The 14,990-nt window shown below is 50.1% G+C and overlaps 2 protein-coding genes across 2 annotated transcripts; both read right to left on the minus strand.

Annotated features, from left to right (window-relative positions):
* Positions 1-200: 200 nt before the first annotated feature.
* LOC34618374 lies at positions 201-5,826 on the minus strand. The gene is made up of 28 exons (XM_026334276.1): positions 5,633-5,826; positions 5,489-5,578; positions 5,269-5,428; positions 5,135-5,198; positions 4,958-5,080; positions 4,663-4,894; positions 4,450-4,598; positions 4,306-4,380; positions 4,173-4,241; positions 4,060-4,101; positions 3,936-4,002; positions 3,821-3,882; positions 3,670-3,762; positions 3,344-3,529; positions 3,207-3,289; positions 3,046-3,145; positions 2,691-2,955; positions 2,577-2,628; positions 2,351-2,513; positions 2,059-2,199; positions 1,889-1,996; positions 1,680-1,823; positions 1,499-1,608; positions 900-1,419; positions 633-695; positions 525-563; positions 414-469; positions 201-356 (listed from the first exon to the last, which is right to left on the minus strand). Exons 1-28 carry the CDS (start codon positions 5,824-5,826, stop codon positions 201-203), a joined length of 3,606 nt encoding a protein of 1,201 aa, XP_026190061.1.
* Positions 5,827-6,247: 421 nt separating this feature from the next.
* LOC113146557 lies at positions 6,248-9,009 on the minus strand. Its single transcript, XM_026334277.1, has 5 exons — positions 8,374-9,009; positions 7,981-8,123; positions 7,474-7,653; positions 7,197-7,287; positions 6,248-7,069 (listed from the first exon to the last, which is right to left on the minus strand). The coding sequence occupies exons 1-5, from the start codon at positions 9,007-9,009 to the stop codon at positions 6,248-6,250; spliced, it is 1,872 nt and encodes a 623-aa protein (XP_026190062.1).
* Positions 9,010-14,990: the final 5,981 nt, after the last annotated feature.

A 14,990-nucleotide genomic window follows, 5' to 3' on the forward strand; every position in this document is an offset into this window, starting at 1 on the left:
CTCAATTTTTAAGTGCTTTGCCTCAGCAAGAGGCAGAGACCTAAGCACGAGCTGTTAACTGTTTTCTATGACTTTAAGCAGAGATGATAATAGTTTCTTTGGGGGGGAGGGGGTTTGCACTTAAGACAGGTACACGTTGAGTCAACAGCGTCAACGATGAAGAGTAGAGCAGGGTATCTATGAAGATAAATTTACAAGAACTAGTGATTTGAATGCCCAGCGTGTTTTGGCATTCTGAACTCGAAGGATCGGAGGTAACTGTCGCCTTTCAAGGAGACAACTCCGTTTTGTTCGCTTCCACTGAAAGTGTCATGTTTCGGCATAGCCCTAATCTCCACTTGCCCTCCATCCGCTCCCTTCAGTAGTTGTAATGAAATACACAAAAAAAAGACTCCTGCTGAAGAGCTGCTTACCAGTGCTCCGGCATGAATTGCTGCTCGGCAGACGGAAGATAGGGGACTGTATATTTCTATAGGCAGTTTGCATTTTGTGCCAAACGTTTGATGCGGCTAAGATGTTCTTACTTGTGCCGTATACGCGGGCATCCGAAGCCGCCAGGCATCCTGGAGATATCGAAAGGAGTAATTGTTTCCATGTAGCAGATGAACAATGGAGTAAAGAGCTAGACATACCAGGGGGACAGGATACCAGGATCAGCTCGTCGATCTTCATGTGCATTACCAGGGATCCATCATCTAAAACAGGATATCTTCGTGTAAGTACAAGTTGAACGAGAGTTCGCATTTGTTTACTGTAGCAGCCGAGCTTTCTGAACGGGGGTGCGTGGATAATGGAGAAAGATCGCATTTGGGGCTCATGTTCCGCATCGCTCATTATTCCTGTAAAGGTATGTGGATGTCGATTATTGAGCATTGCTCGTTCCGAGATGGTGTTCATACCGTGTTTCCCTTGGGCAGAAGCGTAGTTGTTGATGCCATTGTGCACCACAAGAACGGCCTCCCCGCCATGCAGATCCAAGACCCCAACGTGGATTGCAGCTTTGCAGACTGAAGAATCCGGGGTGTAAACTTTATTCCCCTTGAGAGGAGCTTTCGCCTTGTGGCAGTCCTCAGGACACGTGATGAGAAAGCGTGAATCAGTAAAACCGTTAAAAGCAGGCAGCCATCCGTTGTCTGTGCAGGATAACAGAACTGCCGGATTTGTAGGGTGAGGCCACTGATGCTCTCCTTCCAAAAAAGGCTCCTCCGGGGAGCACGGAGAGAGACACACACGGCCGTCTACAGTTCTTCTTTCACCCCCCGACAAAATGTCTGTCGTGGGAACAGCTTCGGGGACTTGCGTAGCAAGGAATTTGACTTGGTCAGGTGAAAGCACGTTGTTGAACACCTGCAGGCTAGAGATGGTGCCCACGAAATAGTCTGTGTCTGTGGACGCCGCACGGCCGATGATGATATTTTTCTGTGAAAGACAAGTGCGTCAACATACAACTTTGGCGTAGTAGATGCAGCACCAGATACATATACATGCATCCACTTGCCTTGATATTGAAGTCGAAGTCTGTCAGTTCAGAAACCACTTTCTCTCCATTGTAGTAGATCGAAACCCTCTTCTCTGGAGAGAAGAACGTCACTACCAGGTGAAATCTTTCTGCAACGGGCATCATGGTTTGCTCTTTCTCCCTCTCTCTCTTGTATTTTTTATAACGTGTTGTGTCCCACCGTCTACTGCTGGCACAATGCCGGTGCTAATGATGTGAGGATCGCAGTTGTGCTCCAAAACTATTTCTCCCGCTTCGTTTACCGCAAGCAGTAACCCGCCACATCCGCTGTGCGAAACCATTGTTCGCCAGTGGCCTTTCCCGCCTATCAGGAGGCAACGCGTTGAAATTTGTCCGCTTTGGAGCAGTAGTGATGCTTAGTTTGGGTACCTTTAATGCATGCGTGTACAGCAATAGTAAAATCGCTGAACCCGGCTATTTCAGTGGACCCCGGAAGTTCACTCAGGTCAACGAAATCGCCTCTTTTTCCTCTAAACCCTAAACAACCGCGCATAACCACGGAAGGCCTCGTACATAGGAGAATGTCTTGGGAAGCTTGCCTGCAAAGTCTTGTGGTGCACCCCACTCAAATTTGGGGGGTATCTCTATTGGCGTGCCCTGCTGCTCCATTTGTTGCAACCGGAAAGCTGTCCCTGAAGTCATTAGATGAGCCCCAACTCTATGCCTCCCCAAATGTTGCGCTCACGGGTTTACCTTTTAGCGCTGAATCCCCCGCATATTTCACCGTCGATTTCGGTTTTTCCTCCTTGTCAGTCCTGGCTTTTACGTCATTAACGAGGCGCGTTACCAAAACTGTAGGGTCCACGCATTAACGGAACGATGATTGCTAACGTCCACGCAACACCTTACATGATTTGGTTTGTGCTTCGCTGGTTTCGCTTGTTACTCCATTGCGTGTGGATCCCCAATAGGATTGCTGTCCATAGCCCAAAACTATTGCAATCTCGCCACCGTTGTGCCCAATAGCCCCTGCGTGGATAGCTGCTTTGCAAATCTGCATCGAAAAGTGCTTTAGTAAGGACAGGGCAAGGTTGTGCCAGCGTATTTGTCCTCTTACCGATGAATCATCAGTGTAAACAAAGGTGCCACGAATTTCTGCCGGCTCCTCGCTTTTGCAGTGCATGAGCATACGTATGTATGTGTGCGATAAAAGAGATTGGCGGAGGCATACCCGCATCCACTTGGACAGAATCCAAGAAACACAGCGCCAGGCTCTCCAATCATGCCCTTCTTGGAGACAGCTCTATCAGAGCAAGCCAGCTGCATGATAGGCCTGTACTTCCGTTTGACGACGTCAGGTAGATCCTCCTTCTTTCCAGCTCCGGTTCCAGTTGGGTCTCCATCACCGCGGCAAGACACCACAACATCTTCACTATGTGCGCAGTAAATATCAGACTTCGTTTCATGAGAGCAGCTTCGTAATACAGCTTCGTCGCCTGAGTTGTTCAATTCCATACGAGATTCATAGCAAGAGCCCATGCAACATATTATTCCGATTGAGAGTCAAAAATTGATGCGTTTCATACCCTCGCAAGCAACGTTAACCATATGTATCGGCTCTTCTTGTAAGCCGCAAAAGTTGAGTCCATTGATATCTTCGCAGCTTTTCCCAGAGAGACCGCCATTCTGTAAACGCATTCAACAGATGTTCCCTGATGGTGCTTCAACGAGCATGTTTCTCCCTTACTTTCATGCCAGTGTAACCCATTTGCATGCAGGCTACTCGCTCCGATTCTTTCGTCCATCCATCATCGCAAATGCTGCCCCACCCTGCAGGAATGCCTCCATAAGAGAAATGAGGAACTTGGTGTAATGAGCCCATACCGTTCTTATAAACCTGAAGGCGTCCTGTCCCATCAAGAGCAGGGGACCCGTCTTCATTTACAATCCTAAGCGCCCCATAAATGGGCTCGGCTGGCGGATTATTTGAGCATACTATTGCGACATCTTGTTTATGATTTGTGCACTCTTGCGTCGGCTCTTCAAACGTGCAATCGTAAAATGATTTTTCTGTCCCCAAACACTGGCGCGAAGTTTCCCCAGTGTCCATCGCAGCAAGTTTTATGCCAATCTCACCATTACTCCTGCGCAGATGTGAAAAAAGATTGAAATGATGATCTGTGCACTCACAGGAGAAACTGATGTCTCACCTGCTGCAGCGACTGGATATCGAGAACCAGCACAAACGTTGTGACCATACAGATTTAGGCAGCCATCTTCGTGGTACATTCCGTGTAAATATCCTGTAAAAGGTCACTCCCATGCTGGAATGCAATAGGCTGGAGGATTGAAGTGTGTTACCCATTTGATGGCACGCTTTACGTGCTGAGTCTTCAGTGAAGACCATAAAGGCGCCCTGCTTGCTAAGAAGCAATAGATGGCTCTATTTCGACAGGAGACGTCAATCTTCCCTTACCATACGGTTCCCCACACTCCATTTCGACGCAATTCGAGTCGTCCACTTGCGGAGAGCTTTCCGTGCGCTGAGCTCATGGGAATGCTGTTGCCAGGCTAATAGAAAGGTATAATGAATTGCCCACCGTCTACCACTCTGATGTCGCTGACGATGTCATCAATTGAGTCTGGTATACATCAAATGCCAATATGTTTCAAAGAGAAAATGACTGTAAAGAAGGGTCGCATGTGTGCTCACCGCTTCTGTAAAGGAAAAAGCTGAATGTATCACCCCTTGCCCCGGGAGAGAGCTCGAACGCGTGCTGCTCTGGTAAATCATAATAAATATAGTTGTTCAATCGATTTGAAACGTATGCTTTGTATGGACTCACCTTCTCCAGGCTTCAGGGGCTTAATGCCCGAATACTGGGGGAGTGGACCAACCACAGTAACGACGAGGACTCCGCCTGTGTATTCAACGCAGCACAGTATTAGATGGGTGGCCAGTGGTAGTCAATATTAATGACTCCTCCAACCTGATGCAGAAGTGACACCGTCGGATTCAGCAGCCGCACAGACCGAAGAGGATCCCGGATGGATCGATGCTCCCTCAGCGAGTCCAAATCCAGCCGCTGAGCAGTTCATTGGACACCGGACTTTGAAGGTTTCCAGGTGACTTGGGGCCCTGAATGCAGTGCATATATATTAGGCATAGAACATATGCATGCCACATTCAGAACCCTGCTTACATGCTGACGAGATCGGTGCCCCTTGTGTGGCACTGCACGTCTTGAGGCGACATGTCTGTGTCCAAAGACGGCCGAAGGGTCACCACAACGGACGACTGGAACGGACTGCCAATCCACCGTTTCACTGAAAACGAGGTGACGCTGCCACCATCTATTACTATCCTCAAGCTTTCGCAAAACCAGGGGTCATCAGCGGCTGAATTGTAGAGCAAAATAGACTGAATGTCGCCAACTGCAGCGCATTCGACTGGTACATGGAAACGCACGCAGTGACTATGTTAAGCAAAATTGTTACCATCAGAAGCCCGAAAAGCAACTTTCTGTTCTTCCCCAGGTTTTACTCCTTCCAATACAATTTTTGGACTGGCTTGGCGGAGTGTGCCCGTCATTGTTAGCTCAATGGATCCGATGGTTCCCGCTGTGTGCAGCAACTGAAATTCTGATCTTTAGAAACAAAAGTTGTAATGAATACCTTGTTCATCGTTTCCGGTCTGAATTATGGCTTCGTACATCTTATTACCCGACATTGTGAATGTCTGTGCGAACAGAATTATGAAGTCAAATTCATCGGGACTGTTTCATGGTGAGCAGCAGGTCCAAACTCACTGATTCGCGATGCTTGCTTGTTAGCGTGCCGATACAATCAAACATCCAGTATCTGAAGTCCTTCCACACAATCATCCTTTGGCATTTCCACGGCCGACTCCCTGTCAGCACAGCACGAATTTCCTCGGGGTCCCCAATGTCAAGGGACTCGGTAAATATGCTGCGGCAAGGTAACCGTAGAAACACGCTCTCTCTGCTTACTAATTTAAGTACTAATTACCGCTTGTGTGTCCCGGATTTCGTAGAGGCGATGGATATTAGAGGCGTCATTCTTCCCGTGCTTCCCACAATTTGAATGCTCACATCGTTTCTGCAACTCCAATGAGAATCTCATGAGTGTTCTGTACTGTTTCTTTCTACTTACGCAAGATCCACCCCTGAGCCGAATGAAGGGACGATCTCAATCATATAATTTGCTGTCCCAGCTCCATGAGGTGCACAAACCGCAAACTCCGGCTTGCCGTGTTCTGGTGCAGCTTGACACCATTCTGTATATTCTGCACTTGCGCTGGACAACACCCATGCCAAACCGGCACTAATTTTTGTTATTGTGTTCATTCTTGCAAAAACACAACCCTTGGCTCCCCAATGGACCTGTTTTGCATCCACTCCGCGCAAACCCACGTATCCGAAAGGTGTCGGCAAATCGAAGTGTACAGACAGTGGTCCACTATCGATGCGAGAACTCTTAACGTTGTTCCGTTACATTCTAAGCTGCTCAGTCTTAAGCAATAATGGTAGTCAACTAGATCTTGTACCAATTTGTGTCGGCAGTGACTAGGAAACACGCAAGTTTCTTCGTGAGTCAGTTGTTATAACTCCGAGATTGTTGGGGTAACCAAATTCAGCAATATGGCCTTACATCATTTTATGGGAGATCAGAAACGGTGCCAAGGAACCGCAAAATGTTTGGACGGATAACTACCGCCTTACTCAAAAAATGCACGTCAAAGCATGGCTGCGTCAAGTTTAGCATGATTCATCTCTCATAGCTAGCTACCTGAGGGGAAAAAGGCGGCGTAGAGCAAATCCCAAGTCGAGAAGCTGCTACTTGAAGCTGCTGAAGAACAGCTTTCGGTGGATTCGGCAATAGGCCCCTTTGGACAAGTGAAAGCAGTTCCTGCACAATTTCCGCTGCAACCGCCTTTGCGTTTGGAGCAGCTGGATTTGCAAGGGACACGAGCTGGCCGATCCGGTGCAAGGGCCCAGATGAAGAACAAGCAGTTCCTGACAAGTCTTTTTGGGTAGTGGGCTTCGCAGGTGCCTCCTGCGGGGCTTCACATGCGGGCAGTACACTCACTGGCTCCGCTACTCCATCAGCAGGTCCCTGGTTGTCGGTTACGCTTGCCACCGTTCCGACATCGTCTATATCTTTAGGTCTGTCATTCGTTTCCTTAAAACTACTTCCTTTGCAACCATTGACGGGAGCCAACGCTTGCAAACTAGCCGCCTCCCGAACTTTTCCAGCATGTGGATCACAGCGCACAGCGCTGACATCACACCTGAAAATACCGTTTAGTTGAGCATCCGCCGCTGTTTCAGGGCTTTCCAGATATTCCTGAGTGCGTCCCTTCTTCCCTGGGTGACCTTGTGAGGCATCCAGGCGCTCCCCGGTGCGACGCGTGCCTCGATGTCTCATAGTTTTCTGTGACGTCAGGCTGCGTTTGCGGTCTTCGTTATCCTGTTTTATCTCGACGACAAACTGCCACAAACCCAAAACCCATGCAATCGCCAACAGCTCCGCCACTGTCGCAAAACGCAGGCAGATGTTCTGTAGGCCGTGCTCGACCAGCAAAGCCATCTGAGGGCGCACATACCGCAGCGGATCAACCCGGGAAAATTCAATGAAATATGTGCGCGACAGTAGACACGGAGAGCCACTGGCCAAATACGTCAAGTCGACAAGAGCAAGTGTGACTACAGCTTACTGCCGTCTCAGGATTTGAGTCCATGCGCTTCGTAATAAGAAGTTTCAGTCTTGATCGTCCCTCCAACCCTATGTGCAAAGTTTTATGTGGGCTGCATCCAGGAGTCACAGGGAAAGCACGACCACCAAAGTACAGCAGCTGCAGTATCCCTCTGGCCCTTATGCCCGATGGGGGTCTCGTGCGATAACTCCACGTCTTTTAAAATTTATCAAGAACAATATCTCTATCACCTTCAACGGTAATATTAATCTCATGAATAAAGTCCTCGGCAGCTTACTCATAGATGATATTCAGGATCTTGCCCTCCCCGTTCCTGATAGCGTGCATAGAGACAGTGCAAGTGCGCCTCCGTCTGCGGCTTTGGGCCGCCTTAAAATTACAGAAAGCAAGATGCAAGCCCGTCAGTTTCCCTGCGAGTCGTTCAGCTCTGATGCGCTGAACTAGAGGCCACAGCTCTCTGCAAACAAACAGAGAGCGAAACGTCATTCAATGAGATGGGGGCAGACAACGATCTTGCTTCGGGGAGGCATATTGAACAGCCCCCAGAGAAGGCTCCCAGTCATCTGCGAGACGCAAATGCAAGTTCCTAGGCCGCCTCTAGGACCCAGACCACAACCATTAGTACTGAAGTGCTAAAGCACCAAATGCATTGGGGTGCCGTGTCAGAGTGCACGCCAGGTGTACGTCCAGCTGCTGCTGCACAGGGGCTCTGCACTTGGTCACATAGCCAATATAGCACATGCATCTTTCAATGTTCTCCCGAAAGGCTTGAAATCAGGCTTACGCAGCATGTGCAAGCTTCAAGAGCTGCGGCACACTGGCCCCTTGCAATGCGCGTCCATCAGTATGATGCAGGAGTGCGGCGCGCAGAAGCTCTCGCCCTCCCTCTCCAATGCAAAATGCAACGCCTTCAGCATAAGGCTCAGCCTGAGGCCACAGTGCCCAGCAAGAATCTTTTAGTTTACATATGCAAGAAAGATCCAGAAAAGCAGTGTCGAGATGCAGGGGTCTCCAACTGCCATCTCTGGAAAAGTGCGACGTTGTAAGGAATCTCACACCCACTTAACATGAATCCTGGCGATATTTTGTGCAACACTGTTTAAAATCAAGAGGCGAACACCAGAAAATAGGTTCAAGGTAGTCCTACCCCGAATATCCCTCCCCCCTCCTTGCTTACTGTTAGATTGTGCTGCTCCAAGTACAGCGCGAGGTCTCGCTCATTCATGTACTCGAGGATGTCGGAACTGGATGCATCGGGTCGCGTTACTTTATCTTCAGACTCGTCTACGCTCCCCTCTGCGACTGCAGCTGCAGCCTCATCAGCCCCAGCACGTGTGAGGTGCACGGACACCTGGGAATGGGCCTTAGTTACGGCGGCGCTCGCTTGTGACGCAGACTCGCAGACGGAAGAAGCATCTGAGTGCAAGGAGCTAACGAACGAATTAGCTGTAGTGGGGTAAAGAGGAGTGCCCTCGTCCGACACAGGAAACAACTCCCCTGTACACGTCAAGTCGAGCGCTTGTACACTTTGCTGGCGTGTGTTTTTCTGCGTCGAGCTCAAGCGATAATCAAGGGAAGCAGAGCAGGCTTGGTCTAGAACTGCCTCGGGGAGAGGATGGCTGCAGGGTCTGGTGAGGAGCAACACGGTGTCTGCCCTCTGTTTCTCGGGGGTAGTCGCCCCCAGCGTGCTGCTGCATGGGGTGCCTGAGGGCACCGCAGGTAAGGGCACCCTTGCTGCTGTTGCTGCTAAGTTGTCGATTTGAGTCCATAAAGTTGCATTGACACTTCCCTCATCAGTGCTCTCCTTGCCCATCTCCGCGGTGCAGAGCCTCTGGCTTGGGGCAAGCGAATATGCAAAGAAGCGGTTTTGGAGATGTTTACCTCAGTGACTCGCGGCAGCTGATGCGCATTATACTGGAGAATGAACGCTAATGCGTAAAAACGAAGGTAGCTAGGGCTGCCACTGGTGGAAACAAGAAGTGTAAACGTAGGAAAACCGAAAAGAGCAGAAAGCAGCTCTACATTACGGTCCCCGCTGGGAGGACTTCAGGCACGGCAGCGGCAGCTTTCGGGAAAAGGTGACTTCAAACACAATTTCCAAAGAAAATGGAGTGCTAGGAAAACGCGAAGGTGGAAGGAACAAGCAACAAAAGCATGCAGTACCCGGCAACTCTACTGCAGCAGGGAGGCCACGTCCTCCCCCTGGGAAATTTGGTACAAAGATGCCTCTTAACAACCTGTTTTAGTTTATTCATGCCAATTTAATCCGCAAGAATGCAGCGGGCACATGTATAGCAGCAAGATGAATGATAAAGAGAGGCCTTCTTCCATCTGCTACCTCTGGCTCCAAGCACTGGTCGCCGCGAGCAGTGGCGTTCCACAGGGGAATGGGCTGTAGTATGTAGTGGAATTCTGACCTGCCGACTCTCATTTTATTCCCATATAGACCGCTTTAACGCCATTGCATTGTATTAATTGCGGTTAACCTTATATTTTAAAGGGGACCGACAGACACGCCCTCCTAAGACTGCCGCGGTCGGCACACAAGGGCCCCCCCCGCTTCCCGGAGAGAACCTGTACGGTTTTTACGGAGCGTTGTTAGCTGCTCTTTGGCCAGCTAGACTTAGTAACCTCCCGCGCTTCAAGCGCATTTGTTCATAAGTGCGCAGCAAAATAGGGCTTTTATAAGCACTATTCACTTGCATGTTCGTCTAGCGTCGATATGGGGCACATCCGAGAGCACCCACCCTCCGTCGTGGGATACCCCTGTTTTTGCAGCTCGAGCGCAGCTTCTTCCTAACCGTTTGAAACGCGGCTTTTCTGAACTCTCTCGACTCCCCCGCAAGGTAGCTTCCATGCAGGATGAAGGCGCAAACGCCGTGCGAAACCCCTCCAGCCGTTGCAGCTGCTGCGAAGGTAACCGACAAAAAAAGGCCGGAAGCGTCGCTTGTCATCGAGGGACCAGGGCCCCCCATCCGTCGAGCCACGCGGCACTTTTGCGCCTTTCCAGAGCGTTCTCCTCTGTCAATCACTGCCCCTACAATCGAGGCTGACGGCGTGCCTGGGGAGTCGGCGCCAGTAGTTGCATCGGAGAGACTCCTGACCGTCATTCCACCCTACTGGAATCTTTACGTCACCAACTGCAAGCTTCGGTGGAGGGGCAAACGGTATGTGCGTCTCGGAATATCCTATTTGTACCTGCACATGTAGAGCTTGTGCAGGCACTAGTACACTACATTGCAGCAGCTGAACACCTACCCCATCTGTAAATCCTGCTCTTCCCTCCCCCTTCCGAAGCCCGCCCGTCACAAAGATGCATTTCGCTACCTTAGCGCAACAAAATTCCCCAAAGTAACACACCTCGACTGACGAGCAACCCTACGCAGGACGCAGCCATGCGCATCCATCTACGTACTGCAGTTCTTGCACGGTTGCTTCGATGACTAGATATGTGCACACATACACAAATATGCATATAGACGTTTGTTTGCAGATGTAAGTGTGTGTATGTATGTGTATGTATGTATGTGTATGTATGTATGTATGTGTATGCATGTATATTGATGTATGTATTTGTATGCATGCATATTGATGTATGCATTTGTATGCATGCATATTGATGTATGCATTTGTATGCATGCATATTGATGTATGCATTTGTATGCATGCATATTGATGTATGTATATGCATGCATGCATATAGGTGTATGTATATGTATGCATGCATAATTATGTATATATCCGTCCGTATGTACGGCAATATTTCGTACAAAGAACTGCATATCTTTTTGTGCGAACACCTTACTGGAGATCTGCATGCGGAGGGTAGTTCCGTAGGAGTATCCGCACACACCCATACAGCTGAAGTCTACTTGGGAGAGCCCTGTCTACAGAATGCATCTTGCGAAGGATCCTGCGTGTATGTGTCTATGTGTATGTGTGTGTTTATGTGTGTATGTGTCTATGTGTATGTGTTTATGTGCATGTGCTTATGTGTACGTGTATGTTTATGTGTCTATGTGTATGTGTTTATGTGCATGTGCTTACGTGTATGTGTGTATGTTTATGTGTCTATGTGTCTATATGTATGTGTTTATGTGTATGTGTGTATGTGTATGTGTCTGTTTGGCCTCCCCCCAATGTTCGCGCGTTTTTGCTGCAGGCTACTGGAGGCTTTCACTTCCGAATTCTCGTGGAAGACTCCCCAGTACTTTCTGAATGCAATTCATAGGGGAGCATCCCTGCAGGGGGACTTGCGAGAGAGGGAGAATCCTCACTCCGAGGCTTCCATGCAAGCGCTCGCGCTTTGCAAGAAACGCATGCAAGGAGAGGATTTCGCAGGAGGAGGATTTTCTGGCAGCCCCTCGCCTCGACTCTTCGAACTGCTTCTACTGGTCAACTGGCTGCCCTGCACCGCTGATCAAGTGCTGCAGAACGGAGATGTCATTGTACACAACACGCTTGTCATGGAGGTAACTACACACGCGGCGTGCATGCAGAGGCTTCTAGGAGCAGCAGGCACACGGGGGGTGCCTGCGCACACGTGTGCTGTGCTGTCGCTTTTTGATAAAAAATCTCCTTCCTCGTGGCATCCGAGCGAGGCATCGCTTTGCTGCTGGACGCCGCTGAGCTGTACGTTGGAGGGTGCCGCCTGCCACGTGCTAGCTGGAGAATGCGATGCAGACACAAATGAGGCAGCTAGCAGTGTCTCCCCCCCTTTTCGTCTCCTCCAGCCCTTAGAGCTTGCCGGAACGCCTGTCATTTCAAGCCCTTACAGAAGCGACGCGGCTGCAGCGAACAACGGTCTATATATATCTATATCTTGCATCTGTGCTGGTCATCTCCTTGTGGACGTCTCGCCTTCGCTGAACTCGCGCCTCAGCTGGCCTAGACGACCCTCTTGCTCGCCTACGCATTCTCTTTCCCGGCTGCGTTTTTCTTTCCTTTTTGTCTTCCGTCTGCTGCTGCTGCTGGCTCCATCTGTCTCTCTGTCTCTCTCTCTCTGCGGGAGGGGGAGAGAAGGGAGAGGGGAATTCGTGCCTTTTACCACTCTACAGGCCCGGTAGCACTTCTTCCATTTAAGCTTCTTTTTGGCTAGCTGCTACAACGTTCCCCCTCCACGCGCCGTCCATTCCGCTTACCCGCTGCGTCTATCGTCACAGCTGCTCTCACGCATCATTTGGTGCGCGCTGCTGCAGCTAGCCGCTCCGAGCACTCCCGTGCAGATCCTGCAGGAAACCCCCGAAATTCTCTGCGTCTGCAAGCCTTCGGGAATCCCGTAAGTGTCGGATCAACAAAGAAACACTGCCGAACGATTTAGGGGGCACCACTTTTCGGAGCTTCCGAAGGTTCCTAGAGGCGCGTCTTCTGCCTCTCCACCTCTCTAAACTTTTCTTCCGCAAAGGCAAGGCGACATCTCGCCTCCGCTTGCTCTAGGAAATACCCAGCATGCTTCCATGTAGGGGCCAAGTGATGAGGCCGCTAACGTGCTGTCTATGCCACGCGGGAGGAGATTCGGAGGGGGCGCCTCTCTTGCGCAGTGAAAGGTAGAAACAGTGCCTTCCTGCTTGCTTGTGTGCGTGCTGGCACCCCTAAGTATTTGCGTTTATTGAAGCAGCAATTTTCAATTTTAGTGTCAGAAGGACGTAGGCGCGAGGACTGGATCCAGTCTCTCCATGTGCCTGTGTATGTCTGTGAATATGTGTCTCTGTGTGTGCATATATGTGCCTGTGTATGTCTGTGAATATGTGTCTCTGTGTGTGCATATATGTGCCTGTGTATATGTGTCTGCGTATATATGTGTCTATTTTGTTGTGACATCTGTCTCTATGGGTATGTGTCTGTCTCTCTCTGTGTGTATCTGTGTGTTGCTCCCTTTCTCTCGCTCCGCATCTTCTTGCTATGGCCTGCTTCGTCGGTGAGGCTGCGCTGCACAGCTGAGCTCTTGCTGATAATGCGTCTCAGCGTCCACCCGCAGGGCTTGTACCGCGCGCAGTCACTCCTCCATCGGCTAAAGTCCTTCTATCTAAAGAATCCAGACGGTGAGAAGCTGCACACAGACACACACACACACAGACAGACACAGACAGACGCACAGACAGACACAGACAGAAACACACATACACAGACACACAGACATACACACACACACACACACCGCACTTGCAGTCCTGCAGGAGGCGTATCTGTGGACAGCCGGTGTCTGTCGGAGAGGACACCGTGGTAACGGTCAATGTTTGCCGCTGCACCTCGTCGCAGTGCCGCAGCTGCAGAGCTTCATCAATCCAAACGACTTTCTTGCAAGCCACACCCTAAAGAAACGCTTCTATAAGACAAACGAAGCAGCAGCAGGACGCCGACGCTTACAAGGGATCTGCATATTACTTCAGGAAGCTCTCTCTCTACATCTATGTGTATACATGTGTGTACATATCTGTATGTATGTGTATGGCTATGTGGATCACGTTTGCAGTGTACTTACATCCTATCAATCGGCTGGATCGCGTTACCTGCGGCCTCGTTATCTTCGCCAAGAATCGTAAGCGAACGCTTCTTTTCAGAGTTTTCCCCTTCGAGCAGCACGGCTGCACATGCTCACACGGCAGAGGCTTCCACGCGGTAGCACCCTTTATTCGTGAGAGAGGACATAGTAGACAAGGCATGTTGCTGTCTTTCCGAAAGCACCCTCTTCTCTGCATGCGGGGACGTTGGACGCAGCGGCAACGGCCCGTAGTCTGACCAAGGCTCTCGCGGAGGCGGGAAAAGTCTATCTCTGTAGGGTAGGTACAGCACAAGTTCTTCTCCCGTTGCCATCTCTCTGCGGCTTTTCTGAGGGGCAGTCGAAAAACCTCCGTTTGTCTCGTTCTATGCACGTATGCAATCCTACGTACGCGTCGAGATCTCCGCTTTTTTCTCTCGCTGCCCTCTCCGCCATATACCTCACGGACAGTTCTTCATGCAGCGATTCTCTGATTTTTTACCGATGCTCTCCACCACAGTATGCATTTCGCATTAAGCCCCTTTTCGCATGCTCTTTCCCTTCCAGACGACGCGTCCGTTGCGTGTAAATATATATACATATATATATATCTCCACGGACGGGTTCATGTTCGTCGGATTTTCTCGAATTTTCGAGGCGCCTAGCGCGCACTGGGCCGCTGGTTTTTTCTACAGCAGCTTCTTCATAAGACCCTCTTTCTCCTGCTTTCATATCTTCGTTTCCATATGCCTTTTCTAGGCTTTTTTACTCACGCATTCTTATGAGTCTCTCTTTTTTTGTACACCTCTGACGCGCTGCTTCAGCGGCTCTTTCGCCGTGCGGCCGGATGCCCCTGCGTATTGCAGACGCGCTGAGTTGCTGGCGGCGATGATCGGTGTGCTGTGAGCGCTACTTCATCTGCGCACGCAGGTGCACGGCCGCTTCGCAGACGTGTTTGACGCTGTACAGAAAGCTTATCAGCAGCAATCGCAAGAGCAAATGCAAGCGCAAGAGCAAGGGCAATTGCGAGAGCAAATGCAATTGCAAGAGCAAATGCAATTGCAAGAGCAAGGGCAAGAGCAAATGCAATTGCAGTTGCAAGAGGAGCAGCCGCCTCATGAGCCTGCTGTATGTGACCCCGGGTTAGGATGCAAAAGAAGGGCTACAGAAGGAATCGCAGAATCGCTAAGGTTGGTTGCTTTGGAGATCCTGCTGCATTTCTTGTTTTGTTTCTTTGGGGAGCTGCGTTTCTTGCAGCGGTTCTTGGTTGGTGCTGTGCTGGAATTGCTTGTTGGTAATTGTGCTGTCTCTTGCTG

This window comes from Cyclospora cayetanensis, unplaced genomic scaffold (assembly GCF_002999335.1).
Source record: "Cyclospora cayetanensis isolate NF1_C8 unplaced genomic scaffold, CcayRef3 CcayRef3_contig_4, whole genome shotgun sequence".
NCBI lineage: Eukaryota > Apicomplexa > Conoidasida > Eucoccidiorida > Eimeriidae > Cyclospora > Cyclospora cayetanensis.

Coding starts and splice junctions, on each gene's coding strand:
- LOC34618374 (XM_026334276.1), bottom strand. CDS start 5,826: ATGAACACAATAACAAAAATTAGTGCCGGTTTGGCATGGGTGTTGTCC. Junction 4,381..4,449: donor CGGTGTCACTTCTGCATCAG/GTTGGAGGAGTC, acceptor TTGAATACACAG/GCGGAGTCCTCGTCGTTACT. Junction 564..632: donor CCTGGTATCCTGTCCCCCTG/GTATGTCTAGCT, acceptor CGATATCTCCAG/GATGCCTGGCGGCTTCGGAT.
- LOC113146557 (XM_026334277.1), bottom strand. CDS start 9,009: ATGGGCAAGGAGAGCACTGATGAGGGAAGTGTCAATGCAACTTTATGG. Junction 8,124..8,373: donor TGGAGCAGCACAATCTAACA/GTAAGCAAGGAG, acceptor CTGTGGCCTCAG/GCTGAGCCTTATGCTGAAGG. Junction 7,288..7,473: donor ATCCTGAATATCATCTATGA/GTAAGCTGCCGA, acceptor TCCTGGATGCAG/CCCACATAAAACTTTGCACA.